Source organism: Calypte anna, chromosome 6 (genome assembly GCF_003957555.1).
Source record: "Calypte anna isolate BGI_N300 chromosome 6, bCalAnn1_v1.p, whole genome shotgun sequence".
NCBI lineage: Eukaryota > Metazoa > Chordata > Aves > Apodiformes > Trochilidae > Calypte > Calypte anna.
The window spans coordinates 1,146,019-1,170,027 of record NC_044252.1 but is presented as its reverse complement, the minus strand read 5'-3'; the positions used below and the strand labels follow the sequence as shown (position 1 = coordinate 1,170,027).

Here is a 24,009-nt window from a genome sequence, read left to right as displayed (position 1 = left end):
ATTCTGAACAACTACTTGGTTCTTCCTGAGCATGTCTGGGGAAGGGAAAAGAGGGAGGCACTTTTGGAATACAGGACATAGTTGAAGGGAACATGGCAACTGGCTAATTTCTGCTGTGTTGACTGGGATATTGATATGCTTTATTTTCCTTCCCTTTTCATCTGCTTATGGAGTGAAATGCTTCTCACTGGGAATCCATTTTACTTGCTAAAGCTAATGATCTGGCTGATCTGACATGGTATTATTTACAAAGGCACAGTAAAAAGCCTCAAGCCTCCAGCACCAGCTTAGGGTTATCCCTTCCAATGGTTCTCTCTGTTGTGTTTGCTCTTTCTTGGGTCACTGAATCCAGGGATGGGCTGTGCTGCAGGGCAGCTGGAAGCAATACTGCAGCATTTCAGCCAGGCACTGACACAGAGAAGGCAATTGGGAAGTAAATGATTTGGGCAGACTTTTAGAAGTAAAATTTAACAAGGCAGAAGTTATCATCTGAAATCCTGTGGCCTTTGCTTGGTCTGTCTGTTATTTTCTAAAGTTAATTATGTTGTCCCTTTAATATTTCTTTATCTTTCGAGGCATACTTTAAGAGATTCTGCTATCAAATGTGTTGGTTTTGTTTTGTTTTTTTTTCTTTTGGAAGGTGGGGAGATGTTTGCCCCTTTAAAGAGTGAGCTGGATGAGTTGCAGGAGGAGGTGGCAAGGAGAGCACACGAACAAGAGCTACGCAGGAAAAGAGAAAAGGAAATGGAGGCAGCAATGGGATTTAACCCCCGTCCCAGCAGGTTCATGGATCTAGATGAGCTGCAGAATCAGGGTAACTTTTTGAGTGTAGTATATCTTGCAAGACTGTAGTGCTGAAGTTTTGATATTTCTTACTGTAAATCTCTCTCTTCCTCCTCTGTTAGAATTTTGTACCTTCAGTCACTGAGAGACTATCAGTTCCAAACTGTAGGATGTGAAAAAAAAGTCCTTGGTGTTTTGACCAAATTCCTACTCAAGTGACACAACAAAGTAATGCAGAGGTGTTTTTAGTATATTTGCACCTTTCCTTTTTTATGGTTGTAGGCACCATTACTAACTCTGATATCTAGGTTTGGTTACAAGCCTTCAACTGACATCTTGGAACATGCAGGATTGTTGGTACCAGTCAGACACCTCTGGTCCATCCTCAGCATTGGGTGTTCATTTAGTCCACAGTTTTATTGCTGATTGTTTCTGGTAGCATCACTTTCCTGAACAATTCTGCTTGTTCCTGCACTTTCCACTTCTTCTCCATGCCCAGTTGTGCAGCCACACCACAAGGCATGACAACAAGAACTGTTAAGCTGTATCTACCTGGAAAGCTGAGCTGGGTTTAGCTTAGAATTGCTTAGTTTCGATTTATTTATTTATTTTTAAGGAAAAATAATTGGTAAAAAGTAACAAGTCAGATGCTAAGTCTGTCTTTTCCCTGACTCCTCATGTTTCTGGCAGGGGATGGCAGCAGAAGAGGTTTGTTTGGAAGGCTGGAGCTGCAGCAGAGGGAACTTGATGGCAGGATTCACATGTAGCACCTTTGTTTTTATCCCTAAATCTCCCTCAGCAGTAAGGGGGGGTCAGAGGGAAGGTGGGATGGAGTGTACTGACCCAGTGCAAGCCTGAAGCCAGGCAGAGCACTGAGCTGGACGTTGTTGGTGGGTCAGAAGAGGCAGGGAAGCTGTAGTGAACACCAAGGCTCTGCTTCCACAAGTGCAAAAAGCCTCTGTTGGCCTCCTCTGTTGCCAGAGCTCCTGACACCCCCATGCTGATTGCTCAATCCTCTTGTAGCTTAGAGTTGAGGGGCTGCTTTTTGCTGCTACAGGACAGAGAAGGAGAGGGGCACCTCACAGCAGTGCCAGCTCTGGGCTCTGCAGCCCTTAGCCATGCCAGCTGCTCAGCAGCCAGAGGGTCACTGTGCCTACCACAGCTGCAAAATACCATCTTGATGAAAATGCCTCACTGTGTTTTATAATTTTTGCTGACCATCTTAGTTATCCTGAGCCATTATAAAGTCCTGCTGTTACTGCCAGTAACCAGGTGAAAAATTCTGACAGCTATATTTTAAAATCAGTATTATGTTTACTTTTGTAACTTAAATGCCAGTGATGTAAAAACTGAAAAGTAAGCCTCTGATGCTCAGCCATGGGGATGTTGTCTTCTCTGCTCCTCCTGCCTGAGAGAAAATAGCATGTTCTGCAAGATGTTACTGCCCTTTCATCTCCTGTTATGTTATTGGCAGAAGCAAAAAAGGTTTTGCTTTTCCTCTTTAAGAAGAAAGTCAAGTAGAATAATGCTTAATCAAAAAAAGGCTTCCCATAGAATATTTGAGGAGTTCACAGGAAAGTTTCTGGGTTTCCTTTTAAGTCTTCCTCCCCTGCCCCCCAGTCAGAGATGTAACAGATTAGCATTACCAGACCAGACTGCTCCATGCATGCAAAGAAAGCTACATCCTGGCCTGGATTCTTACAAGCCTTGATTTTGAAACTGACCCTGCTGCTTGATTAACTCCCTGCTCTAACAACTCTCACTCCTCTCTGCAGTACTTGCTTCTCATGTGAGTTCTTTGGGGTTTTATGGTAGGAGAGGGTTTGTGTTTGCATCCAATGCACGAGGGGGTGAGGGAGCACCACACATTATAGCATATGCTGCACAAGTTGGAGAAGACAAAATGGATTGTTGGCCAACAAAGATACTCATATTCTCTCCAAGACAGAAACAATCTGTTAATAAAAACAAACAAACAAACAACCCCACCCCTAAACAAAACAAAAAGTCAAGTTTTATTTTCTGCTTTCCCCAGCCTTATTTGGATATGTACATTTTAGTGCATCACTTGCATAATGTCTGATAGGTGACACCAGATTGTTTGGACATTTTCTCCCCTCAGAACTGGATGTTCTGATGCCAGAGCAGTGTTTCATCTTTCTGTTTTGTGTCCATGGGTGATAGAATCTTCCTTTTCTCCAACACTGTTCTCTAAACTGTTGCAAAAAGAGTTACTGACAGTTGCCCCTTTCTTCTCAGCTTCTTACACACCTGTGTTTTTCCTCCTAAACCTTTGGGTTTTCATATTCCATATGTCTCTTCCAGCAGTTGAATGTATGCACTGAACACAACTGTACAAGTATTTCGTGAGGGTGTTTACTCTGACACTCAAGTCTGAGTTTTGTTCCACAGCCATCTTGGTTGTTTCAGTTTGTTTCCATTTTGTATGGAAGTAATTGGATATTTGGAGACTCAGCTTATTTTTGGCAGGGAATTTAAAGAATAAGAAAAGCCCTGACCTGCTATATTCCTTCTACTATTATACTTTGGTTTGAATTTGATTCTAAATGTAGATTAATTCCTATTTGACAGAAGTCACCTGAACTGACTCTGTGATATGTCTGTATACCATCTGATTTAGACTGTTGAAAATAATATAAACCAGTACAACTCTCTCAAGGAAACCAAATTTGGGAAGGTTAGGAGGTGGTGTGGTCTGGGATATCTGCAGCCTCCACGAGACTGTCTGTGGAAGAATTTGGCAGTCACGAGTGGATTGGAGGGTAAGTGAGGGTGCTGCAATGACTGAAACCAAAATGAAGGGTGCTGCCCATTGCAGGGAGGAGTGATGGCTTTGAGAAGTCGATGCAGGAGGCAGACTCAATCTTTGAAGAGTCACTGAATCAGGAGCAGAAGGGGGATTGTGCTGCAGCTTTGGCTCTCTGTAACGAAGCTATATGTAAGTAACTCTAACCGCCTGAGCTATTCGCTTCTGACAGGTCACTAATGTCCCAGAAGAAAAGCCTGAAACATCAGAATCCTGTTGAAGGGTTTAGTAATGTGGGGATCCAGCTGGCAGGCAAGCTCAGGGAGACAGAATCCCTTTTGGGGTTTCCAGTCCTGTTCCTCATCATCTGTTTTTTGCATGTTCACATCATTTGTGTTGTCTTCTCCAGCGCTATGGCAGCAATAGCCCTGGGGTGCTGATGTCCCCTTCCTGAGGGTGCTAAATGCTTGTGTTTCAGCAAGCACCTAGTAGGTAACTCCCCCTGCCACACTCAGTCCTCACTTAATGATTTTTATTTCTTTTTCCCCATCCTCAAGCTAAATTTCAAAGGGCTTTAAGAAGTTCCCCTGTAGCCCATGCTTGAGTCCTGAATAAAGAGAAATGAGCTATACTGTACCTGACTTCCATGCAGAAAAAAAAGCATTAGGACATTAAAGTGCTTAAATGCATCGTGACCTTTGAGAACGTGTGCTGTGTGATTTTGTTTTATTTTCAGTCTTTTTTTCCTTTGTGACTGGCTGGCTGTCTCACCCCCATTGCCCTCTGTCCCATGTTGTATGGCTGCAGGCAGAGGGGGTAGCTCTGTGCATTTGCATTTAGAAATTGGCTTTTAAGGACTGCAGAATAAAAGGGTGCAGCATCTGGCTGTTCTGGTAGCTCTTTTAGCTTCCATTCCAGCAAGGGACCTCGAATCCCAGCAGGGTATTCCTGCACATCAAAGGGAGTCCCAGGTTTGGAGGATGCAGGAGGAGGGTAATGACAGAATGAAGCTTTAGTATGGTAAGGCTGGAAACAGCCTGCGTGGAGGGGATGAGATGTTGGGCTAAAACATGGATAATTTGATTTCATTTTTTACTTTATTTTGGTTTGGTTTCAATTAACGTGTTTGGACACCTGGCTAAGCTGAATGTGCATTAATGGAAACAGTAGCATCTTTGTGAACTCTTTTTGTGGCAGTATTTGCATGGTCCATGTTTTACTTTCTTGCTGCATCTTTTTTTTTTATTATTTTGTGTTTTTCTATTTTATTCCTTTTATTTTTCCTGGTTGTTTTTTTTTTTCTGCTATGGTTTTTGTTTTGTTTTGTTTTTTTCTTTTGCATTTTAGCTAAACTAAGACTTGCCATGCATGATGCCAGCGCTAGCACTCACAGCAGAGCCATAGTCGATAAGAAGCTGCAAATCAGTATCCGAAAAGCCCGGAGCCTCCAGGATCGCATGCAGCACCAGCAACCCGCGCAGCCGCTGCCGCCGCCAACCTCCCACCCACCACAGGGCGGCACCATGGCCCAGCCTACAAGGTAGTCCCAGTCTATCACCTAGACCCAGATCTCAGCTGCATTTCCCAGCACTACAGTCTGGAAAGAAATAGCCACCTATATGTATTCCCCTGGTAGCCCAAACCCTGCAGTGTTTCTCCCTCTTCCTTTTCTTCTTTAGGTGAAATCCTATTATAAATGGTCAACCACCCCCCTGACCCCCCTGTTTTGTTGTTTGGTTTTTTTTATTTAACCCTTCAAGCCTTTTGTAGAATGGTTCACCATGCACGTGTTCAGCATGTGATCTCTGACAGAGAATTGCAGCAGCCAGTGCCTGGCAGCATTGATCTGTTTGTGCATCAAGAATACAGTAGACAATGACCTGGCTAGGAAGGCAGAGGGGATGTGTTAGGAGGAAATGTGTAACAGGGAGCAACCTCAGGACTCAGCCAGCGACAGAATGTGCTGCAGTAAAAATCTTGCTGCAGTTACTTCTGTGTTGGGAACAGCAGCCAGTGTGTTTTAGTGCTCTGGAGTTTTTAAAAGTGTCAGGATCACTGATCCTTTCTTTCTAGTCCACTTCTCTAGTGGTACACCCAGTACAACTCTTGTATCCAGACCCTGATCCCATCCCCTTGACCACTCTCCCTGACACTGTATCATTCTTCATTTTCTTTCTGTGCCTCCCCAGCATCGTGTAGCCTGGCTTAGCAGCCTCTCCAGTGTCTCTTCATGATTCTTTCTCCCATACTGACTTTAACTATAGCATAATTAACTCCCTGCTCTAACTGATCCTTCCTTCCCACCCTCTTCAGCATGCAGCTCAATCCTTCTTCCCATGCCATTCCCTCCTAGCACTGGACAATCCCTTTCCAGTTTCTTGGCTGTTTCTTGAACTGTTATTTTTCTTCCCTCTCCCCTTTCTTACATGTTGCATTATCAGGAGCTTAGATGAAATCCCAGATGAGAATTCTTTTTTTCTTTCCTGTTTCTAAAATGCCATGTACAGCTATACACCAGAACTCAGTTGATCTGCACACCTGCCAGGCTGTAGTTCATAATGTTCTTTTCTTTTCCTGCAGTAGCTGAATTACATGTAATGAGGGCTGATCTTTTTGTCAATCAGGGGGCCATTATATCCCCTTTTGCAGGAGGAATGCAGAGCCACAGTTATGCATTTTGGCAGATTCTGAGAAAATGGAAGAAAGGAACTTTTTAAACTGATTTTATTAATGCTGAACCTCCTCACTGCTGCTCTGTGAAAAGAACATTACTTTTGCAGAGAAAGTTATAGCCAACCACACATTAATATTGCAGCCAGTGAGAAGAACCTGTTGGTAGCCAGAGTTCTGTAGTCTTGCTTTGACATAAATAACCTTGTAGGCAGTGTAAAGCTTGTGATTACTCACAGATAAAGTCATTCTGCTACACTTATCAGCTAGATCTTCATGATAACTTTCATTGGAGGCACCTCAGGGAGGAAACAAAGCAATGATGTTCCAAAACTGCTACAAAGCAGTTTGTAGCCTGTTATTTTCTCACAGGCACGTGGGCTTGGTACTGTTTCTTTCTGTCTGCATATTAAAATGCTAACTAAATAAATGCAGAAAGATGCCAAGGACATGTGAGACCCAAGGACAGAATTGTCTTGCATTGATACATAAAAGAATACAAATTATTTTTTCTAGAAGTGTGCTTAGAATACACATTATTACAAAATCAGTTATATATTAAGCTTGAACTTTGTTTAATGTGTTGGATAAATCTCTGAAAGATGAGAATAGGCAACTGAAAGCACTTTCAGCCTGTTCCTTCCATTTGTCAAATCATTCTTCATTAAGTGGCCTGGAGAGAGGAGAGCTGAGGGAAATATTGTCAGGTTGTGTTCAGATCATGAATGTGTCCAAAATTATTTTTTAAATGTTAGCATTGGAAACAGCTGCTTTGTTCTACATAAATGCTATTTTTACTGTTCTCACAATTAGCCTTAGACATGTTTTAGTCTGCTGGTTAAAGTGTGTAGGGTGCTGAATAAGAATGCTTTAGATGGAGCCTAACTGTAGCAAAATACTCTTCAAAATGTTAAATGGCTCCAGTGGATCAGTTGCAGTATGAAGCCAGGGTTAGGAGCAGAGGACTAACCTGTACATAGCTACTGAATTAATGCAGAATCTTCATCAGAGGGCAGTTAGCAAGGAGAAGTGTGTTAAGGTAAATGTCACCTAGGCCAAGTTCTGTGCCCTAGGGATAAAGCTAAGCAATGACTACTGCTAATCATTTCCCCTTCTGTGTGTTTTAGTGAACAGACTGGCCCGCTCCAAGTACTGCTGAGCCAGGAGGTACCACTGGAACCCAACAAAGAAGTGGAATTTGGGTCCAGTTCTTTCTTCCACCCACCTGCTTCCTGCCATGAATTGCACTCATCATTATATCCAGAGTCTTCCTCCTTGCCCCCTTCTGAAAGCAATCCATCCAACAGGATCTCTCCAAACTTCCAGTCTGCTTCTGCTGATTTCCATGACCAAGTTCCCTCTTTTCCCTATAGGCAAGGGTTGGCAGAGAGGTCTACAAGGACTGAGGATGATGCCCACCGTGGTGTGGAATTTGCTGGCACCACAGCCTCAGGGCCAAGAGACTGTAGGGAATGCTGCAGCAGCAGCAAGTTAGAAGAGGTTCCTAACATAACGCCTGTCCTCACACCTCAGTACAAACCCAAGGCTAACACAGTAAACTCTGGGTCTTTGCCTACACTGTTTCCCTGTCCACATCCACCACAAGCAGCATCTCCTGAAAAGGACAACCAGCACAGTCCTTGTTCCAAACTTGCCAGCTCTCCAGCACGGCCCAGCACTGATCATTCGGGGGCCTGTCGTGCATCTTCGTCCCCTACACAGCAGTGCTCCTGGGACCCTTTGCAGAAAACAAATAAGTACTCCAGAGCAAGCAGCCAGGAGGTTTTATTGCCCTCACAGGATGAATATGGCACAGCAGAAGGTTGCAAAGCTGAGGCTTTTAGTACAAAGGGACACGTTCGCTCCTTGGCAGAGCAGTTTCAGAAAATGCATGCAGTCTCCCAGAGGAAAGGTTCTCATGAAAAAGGCTGGATTGCTGCAGTGTGTCAGGAGGAGAAGTCTCCAAAGTTATCACAAAAATCTTTCATCAACTCTTCATCCTCTGGTTGCAGACAGCTAATCCATCAAAACCAAGAGAACCAAAGCCAGCCTTCTGAAACATTACACTCAACTGTGGATCTTAGGGACGGGGTAGTTTCTTTGGAGGGTTTTAGTGCCCAACATGTTTCTTCTAAGAGTGTTTGTTCTCACAGTGAAGAGCTGTGTAGAAGAGGTGGACAGAATGTAGCAGACCCTGCACCCTACCTGGAAAGGCACTGTCATGATGGTGGAATGAAGCAGGTGGATGATGGAGCTGCTAGTAGCGTGGTTGCCTCTATGCCTGTGGACTGTTGGGTGGATAATGTTACTAGGTATTACAGTTCTCAGAAGGCTAAAAAGAATGCTGAATGGCTTCCTGTACCTGGGAGGAGTCCACCCCTTTCTGAGCAGAGAGCAGTTGGAGATGACTTGAGCAGGATCCCAGTACATCTGCATCCACAGTGGAATCAAGACCCAGAACAGGAGCTCTCAGAACTGGAATCCCTCTATCAGACTAGTCTGCAGGCATCTCAGGCCACTAGGCCTTTCTTGGGAAGACAGGACAGTGCTAGGTATCCATTTGACCAATCAGGTAAGAATGATGCAAGCTGTTTTTGTGGGTTCACCTGCCTTATGTACTCCAACAGAGGTGAAGGGCATGAGTTTGTGCAGGGCTGCAGAAAGATTCAGGTTGTGGATTCTGAAAACACTGTTACCTGTACAGGTAGAGAAGCAGTGTGACAGCACTGCCTGGGCAGGCTGCAGGGTGGCTGCTGAACCTGGCAAACAGAGAACATTGTCAAAGAGCACCACAGAAGCACTGAGCCTGTTTTCAAGTAGGGCAGGCTGCTGATTCTTCTCTTGGAAAGTCCTGCATCACCTCTGGAATTTATTAAACTGCCTCTATGCCTGAGGTTAATGCTCTCCACACCTGTGAATTTTAACTAATTTCATTGTCTTTTAGAATTTAGTCTGTACCTGGCCGAGGGGAATAACTTTCAAAAGGGTTTCCAGATCTGTTAGAGTTGGACTTGTGCTTTGCCAAAGACTCCCTGCTTTAAGTCTGCAGAACTACTTGGGAAAACAACACTGGGGTTACCAGGATCTGCACTAAGATCCTTGAAACCTTGTGGATTAGGTGGTGCCAAAGGCAGATGAGCAGATGCTGCTGGTGAGAAGATTCAGCTCTTGCTGGAGATGCTCAGTTAGAGTCTGGTCACTGGAGGCTGCTTCCACTTAAGCTGATCTCATCTCCTGCCTCAGACAGGGCAACCTTAATTCTCTGCTTAGCACAAGTGAAGCAGATTTCTTTATTGTCCTTATCAGATTTTCAGAGCTAGGAGTTTTCTAGTTAAATACAAAGCAGTCTGAAACTTCATAGGTACCAGAGTGATATAGGTAGGTAGATAAGATGTGTATTTTTACATACTGCAGTGCATACACCAGACAGGTTTTCCACTGCCCTGCACCTGTGGAGGTAGAGCCTCCATCATCCCTGCCAAATCAAGCCTGGCTGTGACCAGAGTGCAGCAAACTCTTGAGCAGTTTTTCTAGGAAACTCTCTTCTCTTTGTGACACATCCCACAGTGGCCATTTCCCATTTGTTCTCCTTTTAGTTCTCTTTCAGGGGTAGGCAAGATCTGACCACCCAACCTTGCAGATGTTCTCTTGCATGGGCTTGGATCAGAAGGTCTTCTGTGCTCCTGCTTAGCTTATTACTGATTTTGGAAGCTCTTTCTGGAAATCTAAGGGGGTAAAGCTGTTAGCTTTCAGCATTAGCTGGAACTTCAAAGTTCTGTCATCAGATTTTCTTTTTCTTTTGCTGACACTTTTCTTGCCTGTTTTCCCCCTACATGTACAAGGGATACGAGATAGGGATGTTCTGCTCAAGTGAAGTTTGTGTTTAAGATCTTTACTTCAGGCTTGCTGTGACTTTCAGATGTTTCTTCCCAAGTTCTGCAAATTCAGTATGTAAACAAAAAGTTTGAACCACTTTGTCTGTTGTGGTGAACTGGATGAAAATCACCTGAGTGGTTTTAGGGCAGCTCTTTCTCACTTTTAACAATGTTACCAGTCCATTACTTTTCTTCCTTTATAGAGAGAATCCCCATGACCATTTTTATTGGGCCATCCAGCTGCTCCTTTGTTCCTTGAGAAATGTTAAGATGAGAAGTGGTGGGGATTGCCCTGAAATGAAGTAACTGTAGCAATCCTGGTTAAAAATAACCTTTAACTAGTTAACTAGCATGACAAATGGCTGCCAAGCTGTAGCACTGGGTAGGGAACAAGAAGTAAATATATGGGGAGCTTAAAAGCTGAGACTTTATTATCACAAGTGATTTTGGGTAACTTGCTCCTGGTAGCTGATTTTTTTTTTGTCCCTTTAGTGCCCCTAAACTGTCACCTCTGTAGCAAACGAGTGCTGCTGTGCAGCTGAATGATTTAACTCTCAAATAGTTCAATTAACTGCTCCCCAGAAACCTGCAAATGAAGCAGGCACAAGCACCCTGCTGGATTGCCTCCCCCTGAAATGCTGGCAGTTTGCTTAGCTAGCAGTGCTCAAAGTCACCTCTGATGACTCCTTGTGTGTAGAGTCCTGTCTGTCTTTGCTGGAGTCAGACCTGAAGGTAGCCAGAAATGTGCCAGAAGGTGCAGCCAAGCTTTGGGTGCTAACAGCAGCATTTTCCTTCCCAGTCTCTGCCAAGCTGACCTCGAGGAAGCTGCATGCCACAGCTGGCATGGGTCTCTCCAAAACCCCGACAGCAGAGCTGGAGCGCAGTCTGTGTGGATCCACTGCCTCTTCTGTCTCCAAGGTGACGTGTTGCTACTTCAGATCTGCTGGAGGGGGAAGGGCTAGGCCTCTGCAAATAAGAGAATATTCAGTGGGAGAAGTGGAATCTATTATGAAGAAGGTACAGGGGTCATTGTTACTTATGTCAGAGAGAATTTTAAGTGCGGTCTAGCTCAGGATTAATTAGCTGAAAAATGAGTGAATCGTGCCAAATGCAGCTTGCATGCAGTCAAATTATCTGAATTCTGGCTGTGAGGAACATATCCTTGAAAACTTTGAGATCTCTTTGAATGTACTGAAATGAACTGCCTTGCAGTTTTCATAGGTAGCACCTGAATGGAGGATTTCAAAAAAGAAAAGCTCCATGGAGTTTGATTGAAGTCAGAGATACATATTCATCTCTTCCTAATAATTGTTATACCAAATAGTTATTATGGAGAGACTTTTCTGAAATGTGTGATCCTGTCTGCAGGTCACTTATACCAGAGAACATAGCAGGGAACCAGAAGAGGAGGAAATGTACAGTGCAGAGAATTTCCGTCGCATTGCTCGCAGTCTCAGTGGGACAGTCATCTCAAACAGAGAAGAGACCTTGGTCTCTTCTCACAGTTTTGTAAGTAGAATGATGTGTAGAGTTACAAAGAGCCATCATCTGTGTGTAGGGGTTGCTGTTTTCTCTGTCTGTGTTTAGTAGTTAACAAACAAGACAGCAGACAGCTGGACAGTAAGCCATGATAAGGGCTTCTCTTCAATTTGTGTTCTGCTTTTGGAAGAAGAATGAGCTTTTATTTAAGTAACAAAGCCATCTTCTTCAGGGGTCATTGCAGAGTTGTACTTGCTGGAGCTGATAAGCACCTGAGCTGAGTCTTGCCAGTATTCAAAGACATCCAATACAAACTATTTTCTTTTTCAGTTGACTTAGTGTATTTACAGCTGTCCCCACTCCTCAGGTTAGTCACTGGGCTCAGGTCTGTGAGGGTTCATTACAGGCCATGCAGCCATCCCTGCTTTGGTACCTCCAGCAGAGGGAAACTGTGCAGCACTGGCAAACCCTTCAGCTGCAAGGGGTAAATCTCTTCATAGTCTGAAGCCAGAGCTTTCAGTAAAGCCTGATAGAAAATAGGAAGGATCAGCAATATCCTTCCCTGTTTCATGGCAGATCCAATGCTGCCTGGCCTGTCATCGTTCTGTGGATTCAGCTTGTGAACCAGACCTTCATCTGTGGTTTGTGTGTGTGTTGGCTTTTCTCCTTGGTGTGTTTCCAGTCAAATAATCCTCCCAAGCAGCCCACCACTGCAGCGAGAGCCTTGCTGGGTCGATGCAGTTTTCATTTGTATTCCTTTTTTTTTCACATCCAGATGCATGTTTCTGTTCCCGTGATTCATCCCCTCCCTTGGATCAACACAGTCTTTACTTGATTCAGCCCAACTCTGTGTTTACTCATCACTTTTATGTTCTTCTCTTCTCCTTTCTCATTTTATAAAAGGAAGCACCAAATCCGAGGAAAATGTCAGTGGACAGCAGCCACCGTTCTTCCAGCTCCACTTCCCTTCCTTTCCCCCATGATCCTCCTGTGTTTCCCCTTGACCCCCAGCACAACCCAAACCTGGTGCAGCACCTCCCCCATGATGTACTGATGCCCAGCATGGTGGGCAAGGCACGTAAACAGTCAGGTAATCACAGGACTTTTCCTCCTTCTTCCTGATCAGAAATATTGCTGACATGCAGCTCTGCAGATCTTGTCTTTCATGATGATGTTTCACCATCTGCCTGCATTCCTCCAGAGATCTGGAAGGATGAATCACCTTCTTCTCCTCTGCACTTTTGAGTTGTTCCATGGTTCTGTGCTAAGTGGACATAGCAGAAGGGAATAATCTTTGTAGAAACATTATAATGACTTCATATAAATTCATACTGATACTTTTGTGAGGGATTTTCTTTAGTGTAAAAGTAGCAGTCAGACCCACCACCTTGTTGTACTTTCACAAGCTGCTCATTCCAGCAAGTCACACATGTAACTGTGCCAGTAGAAATAACTAATTCCTGCATGAGAGTTGTTTTCCCTCTGACAGCCATCAAAACCAGTTTGATCTTCCAGCCTGTGGATTACTGTGGTGGATTACTCCTCCTTGGTCACATAAGGGCTATTAAAGAAATCTTGACATCTGTGGCAGCAGCTGTGGTAGGAAGAAATGCAGGGAGGAAAGTGAATGCTAGCAAGGGTACAGCTTGCTTTGGCTCAGGATTGCATGTCAACCAGTAACTGGGTGTTATTTCATTTTACTTCTGCCACCTTTTGGCCACAGCTGAAAGTTCGGAGAGGATAAACCAAAAAAAAACCAAAAAAAACCCTTAAACTGAGCAAACTCTTTTCTTGTTGTTTTCTTTTTTTCCCCCCAGGAGACCAGAAGAACAACCTCCAGAAACTTCTGGTTGTGCCTGACAGGGGTGAAGCTTTGCAAGGTGAAGACTACCCAGGCGTGGCCCTAAACTCTGGGAGTCTCCCTTGTGCACCCAAAGGCTCCCTCTCCCCAGGGCAAAAGCCTCTCGTTAATCCACATTTAGGAGGTGGAACCCCAAGTGTCTCTGGCCATCTGCTGCCCACAAGCTGCCCTGCCTGGCAAGCAGCCCCTTTCCCAGATAAAGGAGCAGCATTCCGGGGGAAGCAGGCTGGGCAGCCAGGCAGGAGCTCCCAGGGGGGCTTCCTCCAGCAGCCTTCGCAGCACCCGACACGCGGTTCCCACCCTGGTGGGTGCAGGCTCCCAGCCCCCACAGACTACAGCACTTTAAGAACACCACACCAGCCTTCTTGGGATCCCAGGGCCTCTCCAGGTTGTCCTGTGCCTCCTTCTTGTGTGAAGGCCCCGGGTCCAAGGAGGGTTGACATGCCCCCAGAAGATGACTGGCGACAGAACAGCTACACCCCTCAGCCTGGCAGGAGGAGGGTGCTGCCCACCCGTGGGATGGATGGGACTTTTTCTTCTGCTTCAGAGGCACACAGGAATATGCTGGCTCGAGCAGCAGCAGCAGCTACTGGCACCATGCAGAAAAATGGCTGGTGAGATCCCATCCCCTCCATGTGCCCTCAGAAACCTCTCTCTGAACAGACTTCCAGCTGTTGCCAGAGCGCGGGTTTTACATGGAGACAGCGGAACTCTTCCCGTCAGTATCTGTGCCAGTTTTGTCTTAAAATGTAGCTATACAGTATGTGGAAACTAATTGCACTGTGTTTCTTTTCTGACACTACTGAACTGCTGTCTGGATGGGGAATCTTAGCTATCCTAGTCCTGGCCTCTCCTAGCAAGGAAAAAAATGCTGTAGGAACAGAAAGCTTCAGGGGCATTGGTTTACGGGTAAGTTTAGAAGTTGTGTGCATGTTTTGAAGGAAGATGGCCACAAATAGGAGGACGTTTTTAAGGACTATTTTTCATGAAATGGAGCTTTGGTAAATTCTTAACATAAAAAGAAAACAATCCTTTTGTTTTCCTCTCCTTCCTGTCCCTTCCTAGGGAAAAAAACCAAACAAACTCCAAACAACTGACCCACCTTCCAGGTTCCAGTAAATCTGCATTTGGCAGGCTGGCAGTTAATAAAGCAAAAACCCAGTTTTCAGTGTGCTGAGATCTCTGCCAGGGATCACAGCTTCAGTTGCTGCTGAGGAAGTGGCAGGGAGACATTACTCATCAGTAAACCAGAATTTTCCCCACTTCCTTAAGGCAAACTAACAATGCTTCAAATAGAAAAGACTGTTAATGCTGCACGCTTAATTACACCAATGTAAACACAGAATAAGTTTAACTATTTTAGTGTCAAACATACTTGCTTTTGTAAGTATTTTTCAAATAAATCTATGAAAATAGTTCTATTTACCTGTCTGTGTATGAGCTTTCTTTGCTATTTGGCTTTACTCATCAGTTGGCCTGGAACTGCTGATTTTTCTTAGACACTAACAAATGAGTAAATTGTTTCTTCTAGTTCATTAACAAAGTTTATGTAAGAAATATTTACCTAGATTGGAGGACGTGTCTAACTTTGTGCCTGGATTTGATGTGTTTCATCTCTGCTCTGTGCTTAACTTTCATAATGGATAGCAATGTCCTTTGGAAAGTGTTTTGGGAGTTTTTTGTTGGAGACCAAGCTAACAGAGGTGGTAGTGTGTGCAGGTAGGAGTTTCATGGAAAAAAAAAAAAAATATCATTGGATATTACTGGTATAGTGAGAAATGTCATTTCAATAGGAGTTGCACTCCTGCTCTTGCAAGTGCTTTCAGGTGTGGTGGTTATGATTTGTTTACAAATGTGGAGGGTTCTGTTAGGTGTTTCTGTTGTGGAGTGGGACTGGCCCAGTGGTGGTTCTGGCCCAGGCAGGCAGTGGAAGGTGGAGGCTGCCCTCTAGTGCATGGTACTGCTTGGTAACCTCCTCTCCCTGATGCTGGATTGAGGGTCTTCATTTGAATTTCATGTTTTGCACCTCAGTGCTTGATGGTATTTCATCAGTTCTTGCTGTTTAGCCTGAGACTGAGTCTCATTCTTTTAATAAATGTCATTTCTCTGTTTCTTGTTTCTAAATAATTGCTATGATGTCTGTTATTGGTACAATCTCATGTAAGCCCCTCATGCTAAGTTGTGTTTTACATTTGGGATTGTGTTGCACCCTCTGCCCCCACAGGCTGTTGTTACCACAACAAAGCACACACTCTTTCCACCATACAAAAAAAAAACACAAAACCAAACCAAAACCCCAAGATAAAGCTCTACCAACTTTTGACTTTCTTATATAATGGATTTGCCAATTCAATAACTTTCAACAGTACTAATTTTTTTACTAATTTTCTACATAATAATACAATGCACCATCACTTAAGGTTTCCCATCAGATATGGGATTGTTACTCTCTCTCTGGCTGCTCATGAACACTCCAGAGCCAGCTGCCAATTTTCTAGCCACAGAAATCACAATTTTAGGAAATCACTGCCATGCAGAGGTTGATATTTGGACAGAAACATTCCTGTTGCAGTTCTTTCTCCCTCTTGTTGGTAGAACAATACTATTGGAGTAAAAGGAAGTCTGGGCAGAAGTAGCCCCTGTTTGCTTTCAGCTTTTTGTTACCTTCAGCAGTGGAAGAAAGTTCCAGCAGCCACAGGATGCAAATGAGGACATGGGGTAAGTATTTGACATTCTTCTTGACTGGAGCTCTGCTCTTGAGGTTGCAGAGTGAGGCTTAAGTAGTCTAGAACTTGGTTATCAAAACCAAAAAATTACCTGCCAGACTAAAGTACGAAGTCACCTCTTCAAGAAGCAATATGGAAGGTGAAACATGCACATTTTCTTTATTTGAAAATGCCTGGATTTATTTTTTTCATTGTTTTATTTTAATCCTAACTACCAGGAAGGAGGAAGTGCACTTCCATAAAGCTCTGCAGAGTAACTGTGAGTTGGTACAACTCATTTAAACCATTGGGAGCATTCAGGTTTTCTGTATAAAGGGAACTGTTGGTTTTATTCCATCCTCATAGTTCTGCCTAGCAGGTTTCCAAAGAGATGAATCTGTTTCCTGTCCATATCACTTACTATGAAATTAATTCAACCAGAGGCCTGGAAAGGAAGAGTTGGGACATCACCTCTGAAATATCTCCATACCAAGCAGTATGTTGGAACAGGAAGGAACTGAAGGAGTTACAGCAAGATATTTAACAATGGAGAGAATGTGAAGCTGGGAAAATACCTTAACTTCATCTGTAGCTTGTGCCTGCAAGTCTTGGTGAGGTTAGTGAATTTTATATTAACCTTGGAATTAATTTGACTGCTAAGTTGTAAATCTCTTGGTATTTATTGGCTACTTACACCCTAGAAATGTGTAATCTGTCACTGTGTTCATAATTTGGGTGTAGACCCAGCTGTGTAGGGGGCAAAAAAAAGAGCAATAATAAAATGAAGAGCAACTTGATGTTCTGGCAGTAGCAAATTGGTGTGAATAGGATCCTTCTGTATAGGAGAAGGAACTTCTTGGTGCAGTTCCCTCACTTGAAGGCAACAGAGTTTGTGCACAGGAGTTGTGTTTGATGTTTATGTTGTGTGCCTGCTTGTGTCATCTGAAGGTTTTCACAGTAAACTACTGATCTGAATAAAACCCCACGTCACAGTTGCTGCCACAGAGCAACAAGATTCTTGGTTTTCAGTAAGGTCCTAAACATAGACCTGGACCATAGACCATAGACTTGGTCAGTTTGGTCTTCTTGCATGTGGAGGCTCTGAGGAAACTGGAGAGAACACAAAGGAGGGCAGCAAAAAGCAGAGTGAACTCAATTTTTAGAGTGAGTAGAGGTGACTGGATCATGGTCTATTAATATCATCAAGGTAGTAAGATAAATTAAGAGAGGGAATTGCTTGGTCTCAGGTGGCAGGAGAAACAGCAGTCACTTAATCCTAGGGAAGGAGCAGTTTGAACTAGATAATAAGGGGGGGGGGGGAAATAATGCTTTAAGCAGAGCAAGAGAGGAACCTAAGGAAGAGTTGAGGAACCCTCACTCCACAGGTGTGAGATTTAAATTAGAGATAACCTGGTAGGTTTGGGTATGGAGAAAAAAAAAAAATCATCTGAATTCCCAGAATCAGGCTAAATGGCACAGGCTGAGTTTTTCACAGCTGTGATATGATCCAGGGGGTGACTGTGGCCCTGGTTACATGTTAGAATGTTGTCTGTACTTGGAGGGAAGGTATGCAGGAAGGGAGCACACCAGGGTAGAACTGTAACACTTCTTGGCATTCATACCTCCACCTGATAATTTAGTTCTCAAGTCAGTGCATCTTCTCAGTACTAGATGACACTGGCAGCAAGGATATTGTAGTAATAGTGATTTCATGATGCTGGAGAAAGTGGCTTAAGACCAAGCTTTCAGCCTTTCTGAATGATGCCCTTGAAACAAAAACCAAAACAAAACTGGCTTGGGGCAGCAGGGAAGTCTTGTGTCCTCTTAAAAGAGAACTTGCAAGTATTCATATTGAAACTCAGGGCAGAAATGCATGAAAATATATTTAAAGTAAAACCTGGCTGCTTCTGAGGCAGTCTCACAGTTGATGCCAACCACAAAGCCATTTCTGGCCACTCAGAAAGGGCAGTTTCAGACAGTCCCTACACAGAGTCAATGAAATGGAACAACCTCTTAAAAGTTTTGTCTTCATCTTGCTCTCCTGCTTATAGCACATCTTCCCCTCTCAGACCTGGTTTAGCTTTGCAAGGTTTGCTCTATGCATCTTCCTCTGGGGATCTGGAATATATCTCTCCCTCCTGCAATTCAATTTCTTTCTTAGAGTTTTCAGAAAGTCCTTGCTGGGTAATGAGATGATTCTGGGACAGTGCCTTGTGCCAGTTTTAAAGCCATGTCGCCCTTAGTGTCAGGAGGGACTGTTCCCATCATCTGACCTCCTGCAGGAGATGGAGAAGCAGAATTTCACATCTGTGTTTCTGACTTCTGCCTGGACTTCAGGGAACAGCCCTGGCTGGTGACAATTTATAAAACATAGCTGCTGTTACCCCTGGCAGCACTAGGTCAGGGGGGGAGCTGTCAGAAGGGTCTAGTTTTTAGTGTAGCACCTTTTTGTTTAAGCATCTTTGGCAGGCAGCTCCTGTGTGTGCTGCTCTGAGATGGAGCAGGAGGAAGAGGGGCATCACCTGCACCCCAAATGACTGTTCCCCATGATCCAGAGTAAGAAGAGGGGTTGGCTTGGTGATTCCCTGTGCTGCTCTTGCTGAATTGTTTCTCCATTAGGCAAGCAGTTGTTCACATGAAGCAGACCAGTGCTAGCTGATGGTTTGGATTATCCAGTCAGAACAGGAATCAGGCATTTTTGTTGTTGTTGTTTCTTTTTTTTTTTTTTTTTTTTATAATTAGGTATTAAAATGTGTGGAATGAAATGGCCACTTGGTGGCAAAGCTGAACATGAAATCAGATGTGCCTGCTCTTCAGAAATACTTGGTTTGCCTGGCATTTTGTTGGGATTACACACTGACTTCCCCCTCCAAGGGCCATGTTCCTGCTTGCAGCTGTGTGCCCAGGTTCCCCCAGTCCTAATGCTGCTTGTGGTGCTGGCAGAAATTCTTTGGTTCCCTGAACCCAACCATGAGGTAAGCTGGGGCAATGTGAATGCCCTTCCCAAGTCTCTAGCATCTTTAGAGACCGTGCAACCTAAAAAAACCTTCAGTGCCAAGCTGATGGGCTTCAGTAGAGTTCTCTCTCCCTGACACAGGTTTGGTACTGTCCTAATTGACAAAGGCACAGGCTCTCTAATGTAAAGAGGCAAGATGCTGGAAGAGGTTGGGAAAATGACAAGAAAACCCCAAGGTATCAGCGAGGTCACTTACTCTAGCTTCTGTTGTATTAAAACCAAAAAAAAGGTAATTTATTGCTTTTAATGTTTTAAGGAGGTAACACCACAAGGCTGTATAACATCACTTACCACAGCCACTTGGTCTGGTTTAGGGTTTAGCTGTGCCAACCCTTCTGTGTAGGGAGATCCCTGCCTGTGATGCTGCCATTCCCAGGGCCCATGGCATCTCCTGGCTGCCTCCTTTCCCCACTGTTCCTCAGCTCCAAGAAACCTTGGCTGCATTATCCAGGGGTGGGAGCTGGCACTAAGCTGTTCCCAGCTTCTTCTTGTGAAGGAGAGGAGGTGCAAGGAGGCTGTGAAGGGATCCAGCACAAGTCTTGTGAGGAAGGGCTGAAGGAGCTGGGGAAAAGGAGGCTCAGGGGAGACCTCATCACTCTCTACAACTCCCTGAAAGGAGGTTGGAGCCAAGGGGGAGTTGGGCTCTTTTCCCAGGCAGATATCAGTGGGACAAGAGGGTTAAGAGTCTAAAGCTCTGCCAGGGGAGGGTTAGGTGGGATATTGGGAAGAAAGTCTTTGCAGAGAGGGTGCTCAGGCATTGGGATGGGCTGCCCAGGGAGGGGGTGGATTCTCCATCCCTGGAGGGTTTCAGGAGGCTGAATGTGACACTCAGTGCCACAACCATGGGAGTAGCGGATCAAGGGGTTGTACTCGGTGATCTCCGAAGTCCTTTCCAACCCCGATCATTCTGTGGTTCTGTGTCGCTTCTCCCTCCTCCATCGCAGGGAGAGGGGTCCCGGGGCGGGCAGGGTCTCATCCCGAGGTGTTCCCCTCTGCACCTCCGGGCCGGGCCGGGCACCCCCTCCGCCAAAATGGCCCCGCGGAGCTCTCCATGGTGGCCGCTCTGGGCCGGGCCGGGTCGGGCCGGGTCGCACCGCCCCTCTCCCCCTTTCTTCCCCTCGCAGCCCCGTTCCCCCCACCCCGAGGCTCGGCCCTGCTCGGGGGCGGGGGCCGCCCGGGGAGAAAGAGAGGGGAGGGAAGGAAGGAAGGAGGGGGGCAGAGCCCGGAGTCTCCGGGTCGCAGCCTCCGCTCCTCCTTCCCTCCGCTCATCGCCGGGCGGAGGCGGTGCCGGTGCCCCGGGGGGGAGCGGAGCGGAGCCGCGGCGGGGCCGGGAGTTTCGCCAGGCTGCCGGAGTCCCCTGGTGGGGTGGCGGCGCGGTGCATGCCGGGCCCGAGGCGGACTGTCCCTTGGCTGAGCGAGGAGCTGGGAGCCGCGCCTGCCGCCATGTTCCGCCGGGCCGCGGCCGCCGCCCGGGGCCTTTAGCCGCCCCTTCCCCGCCCCGCCGCCCCGCTCCCCTCTTCCCCCGCCGGCGGAGGGAGGCGGACGAAGGCGCCGCCTCGCCCAGCAGCTGCCGGCGGAGCCCGGCGGTGCCCCAGCGATGTCCGCCAAGGAAGGGAGCAAGGTGCTGCTGCTGTCGACCCACGCCACCAGCGAGCGCGCCGTCAAGGGTGAGCGTCCCTCAGCCCCCTCAGGAGGGGACCGCGACCCGCGGCGGGGGTGAGGCCGCCCGGCCCTGGCGAGAGGAGGCGGCGGATGGCTGCCGGGCTTCCCGGGGCTGGGGAGGGGTGAGGGCAGGGATGGATGGATGGATGGATGGATGGAGCGGCGTGTCCCGGGTCCCCGCCGCCGGGCTGGGGGTTCGGAGGCCGGCGGGCCCTGCCTGTGGGGAGCCCCGGGGCCTGCGGGCCCAGAGGCGGTGCCCGAGGGGCGGCCCTGAGCGGGGCCTGCGGGCCCGGCACCTCCCGCACAGGTGGGCTGCTCGGTTCGGGTGTGACCCGCCTGGGGTCCGGCTCTCTGTGGGGGATTTTTCGGTGCCGCTGCAGAGGAGGAAGGAGATCCGTGTGATTGCAGAAGCTGACAGAGCCCGGGGAGGGTGGGAAGGTGCTGCCGCCCCGTCCCTTGGCTGCTGGTCTCGGGTTCCCGGTTCTGAGAGAAAAAAACCAACCGAGCTCACCTTGATCTATTTCTTCGTGGCCTTTCTTGGTAGCAAGACCTCATGGGAAGCCTTTACTTGTCAAGCGTTTTGCTTCTGGGAAGAAAAAAGGCTTTTAAGGAGCTACATCTGTGAGCCTGGCAACCAAATGCTGTATAATGCCAAAGCCCTTGTTGCAGAGCACATCATGGGTGTCGCTGGAGATCAGCCCTTTGCAGTGAAGTTTCCTAAAATGCATCCATTAGATCTAAATTGCCAGTCAGGAGGAGAGCATAGGTGGCACTTCGCTGATTTTCTAGGTTTTATTTACTCAGATTGCAGGTAATTTTATTTTGCTTTGGAAGGCTTTGACATTGAGCTGCACTGGAGTGTGGCAGCGTGGGTGCTGGTGGTGGCAGAGCTGGGCTGCTGGAAGGGGTGGCTGTGATCCACACTCACTGCCTGGCTGCTTTCAAAGGGGCAGAGAGCTGTTTGGTTAACTTTTTTTTGTTTGTTTGTTTTTTTCTTTTTTTAATGTAATAGGGGGTCTTGAGAAATGAAAAGGATGTCTTTGTGTTCAGCAGGTCCTAATTAAAGCCTTGGAATCCCATAGTATGTTTTGGAAATCAGCATGTTTTCCAGTAAGCTGGAAAGCCTTACTCACAGTAAGTTGTTACTCGTTTTGGTTCGCTGAGCCTGTTGATTTGTTGGGACAACACGACAACAATTAAAGCAGAAAACGTTAAAACTGTTAGAAACTTGTACTCCTTAGTGATGCTTTAACACACATCGTTTAGACTTGCTGAGCTTTTGTACCCTTGCTTTGATTGCTTGTAATGAATTGAGGTCTTCAAGCAGCGCAGGAGAACTAGTGGTGAGTGGTTGGATGCCTTAGAGCAGTGCTGGAAAACTTGCAGATTTTCAGTCACATAATAATTCAGCTTGTTAAGTGAGACCTACACATCTGGTTGTTTAAAGTCAGAGCTAAGACTTGCATGGTTCCAACAGGATTAGAGCCTGGGGGTACAATTTTTCTTTGGACTATTGTATCAGGCTTTGATAGCTTCCTCCAACATAATTGCAACCAGTTAAATGTTTGTGTAGTTAAATCTGTATAGTTAAATGTCTGTGCTTTTCTGTTCCTTCTGTTGACCTGTCCTGTCCTTACCTATCCTGCTGAATCACTGGCTCCTGGAGAGAGCCTGGGCAGCTGTGCCAAGCTGCATTTGTGTTCTCAAAAATGAAGGGCAGGGTGGTCTGGTTTCCTCCTCCCTCCTGAGGTGCAGTGCAGTTGGAAATATTTTTTTAAGACCCTGACCCCAGGGGTGCAGGGCTGAGGTTGTGTCAGTGCTGAAGGGGAGCACAGTTTGCTCCTTGAAACCATGTTTAGAAAAAAAAAACATGGCAGCTGTGCCACATCCCTCCTGGCAAACAGCTGTGGTGCCTCTTCCATCCCTCTTGTCCAATGAATAGACTGCAGGGCTGCTCTGAGGGTGGGTTCTCTCTGTCAGGACAACACTGGATATCAGGAGACCTCAAAGTTTTCATTTCTCACCCTGGAAATGTGTGGACCACCAGGTGTGCTGGTGAAACAAAGAGATTAAATGTAGAAACTGCCTCTTCTTTTCCATAAGGATCCATCATATATTGGGAGTTATTAGTGAATTTATTTACTGGGATATGATATGGTTTGGGGATTCTTTTTTAAGGCAACTTTTTTTGTTTTGTTTTGTTTTTGGTTTGGTTTTTGGTTGTTTTGGTTTTTTTGAGTGGTCCAAAATAGGAGGAAAAAAGTGTAACAGCATTTCTGAAAATGTTACTTTTTTTCTGTGCCAGTTCTGTTCCCAAGTAAAAACATCCTTGGGGCAGCCAGGCTTTCTGTCTCTCCTTGCTGAGACATTTCATTTATAATGTTCTCCTTGAGAACAGCCACAGAGAAAAATGCAGTAATATTATCTGGTGTGTCTCTGTGTTGGTCCATATCTCAGCTTTCATCCTCTCCATATACTTGGTCTTTTGGGGAGAAAATGTGAATTCAGGACTTAATGCTTGCTGGTATTTCCACTTTTTCCTCTCTTGCTTCTATTTTAGTTTTATTTTCTTTCTCTGTATTACTGGAAGAAGGGGAGAAAAAATAACAGAGGCCATTACGTTTCAGGCTGTGAGAAATACTACTGATACATGTGGGCAGAGAGGAGCAAGAGGTGCTCACCAAGGAAAAAGGGTTACATTATTATATCATCAGTAACTGCTCTTTTCCAATAAAATAAGGTAATTATTAGGATGTGTCCCCCTTTACATTTTGACCTGGATATTTAGCAGTAGGAAGTGCATCTATCTGGAAGACCCTCTGAAAGGTTATCAGGTATAATGTTTATTAGTCACACGTGTAATAAACATAATGATGGCTTCAATATGCAGTCAGGGGAAGGGATGGATTTGTTTCTGTAAACTGCTGCTGATGTTTAACTGCTGGGTCTGGTTCTTTTGGTTTGGCTTTGCCTTTCTTTCTGGATGATAATTGACTGACTCCAGCACACTTGACCTTTCGGGGTGTGTGACTTGGGTGCTTTAAAATTGTCAATTTCTTGTATCTTTTCTACTGAAACAGCTGTTTCACTTCCTTGTAGTAAAGTGGCTCACACTGAGAGGGAGGAAGGAAGTGCTCTTACAGTTTGATAGAGTGGTCCTGAGCGTGGCAGGGACAGAATTTCACTGGGTT

General features: G+C 45.8%; 2 protein-coding genes across 12 annotated transcripts in view; both read left to right on the top strand.

The window, feature by feature from the left end:
• Positions 1-15,543, top strand: part of USP54 (ubiquitin specific peptidase 54) — an 87,022-nt gene extending 71,479 nt beyond the window's left edge. For 3 of the 7 annotated variants that reach the window (XM_030453131.1, XM_030453134.1, XM_030453132.1), the window contains 8 exons: positions 641-814; positions 3,623-3,742; positions 4,898-5,090; positions 7,348-8,792; positions 10,895-11,013; positions 11,464-11,604; positions 12,478-12,664; positions 13,392-14,850. In XM_030453131.1, the coding sequence (XP_030308991.1) occupies positions 641-814; positions 3,623-3,742; positions 4,898-5,090; positions 7,348-8,792; positions 10,895-11,013; positions 11,464-11,604; positions 12,478-12,664; positions 13,392-14,053 (3,041 nt within the window). In that variant the 3' untranslated portion in view covers positions 14,054-14,850. Of the gene's footprint in view, positions 1-640; positions 815-3,622; positions 3,743-4,897; positions 5,091-7,347; positions 8,793-10,894; positions 11,014-11,463; positions 11,605-12,477; positions 12,665-13,391 lie in introns of all 7 variants that reach the window. The other 4 variants (XM_030453133.1, XM_030453135.1, XM_030453136.1 and 1 more) reach the window with 4 other exon arrangements.
• A 4,796-nt stretch (positions 15,544-20,339) lies between these two features.
• The window catches only part of PPP3CB (protein phosphatase 3 catalytic subunit beta), a 40,081-nt gene continuing 36,411 nt past the window's right edge, over positions 20,340-24,009 (top strand). For 2 of the 5 annotated variants that reach the window (XR_003987727.1, XM_030453741.1), the window contains exon 1: positions 20,517-20,823. Coding sequence is in view for 4 of the 5 variants with exons in the window: in XM_030453741.1 (XP_030309601.1) it covers positions 20,754-20,823 (70 nt within the window). In the remaining variant the exon portion in view is untranslated. Of the gene's footprint in view, positions 20,824-24,009 lie in introns of all 5 variants that reach the window. The other 3 variants (XM_030453740.1, XM_030453738.1, XM_030453739.1) reach the window with 3 other exon arrangements.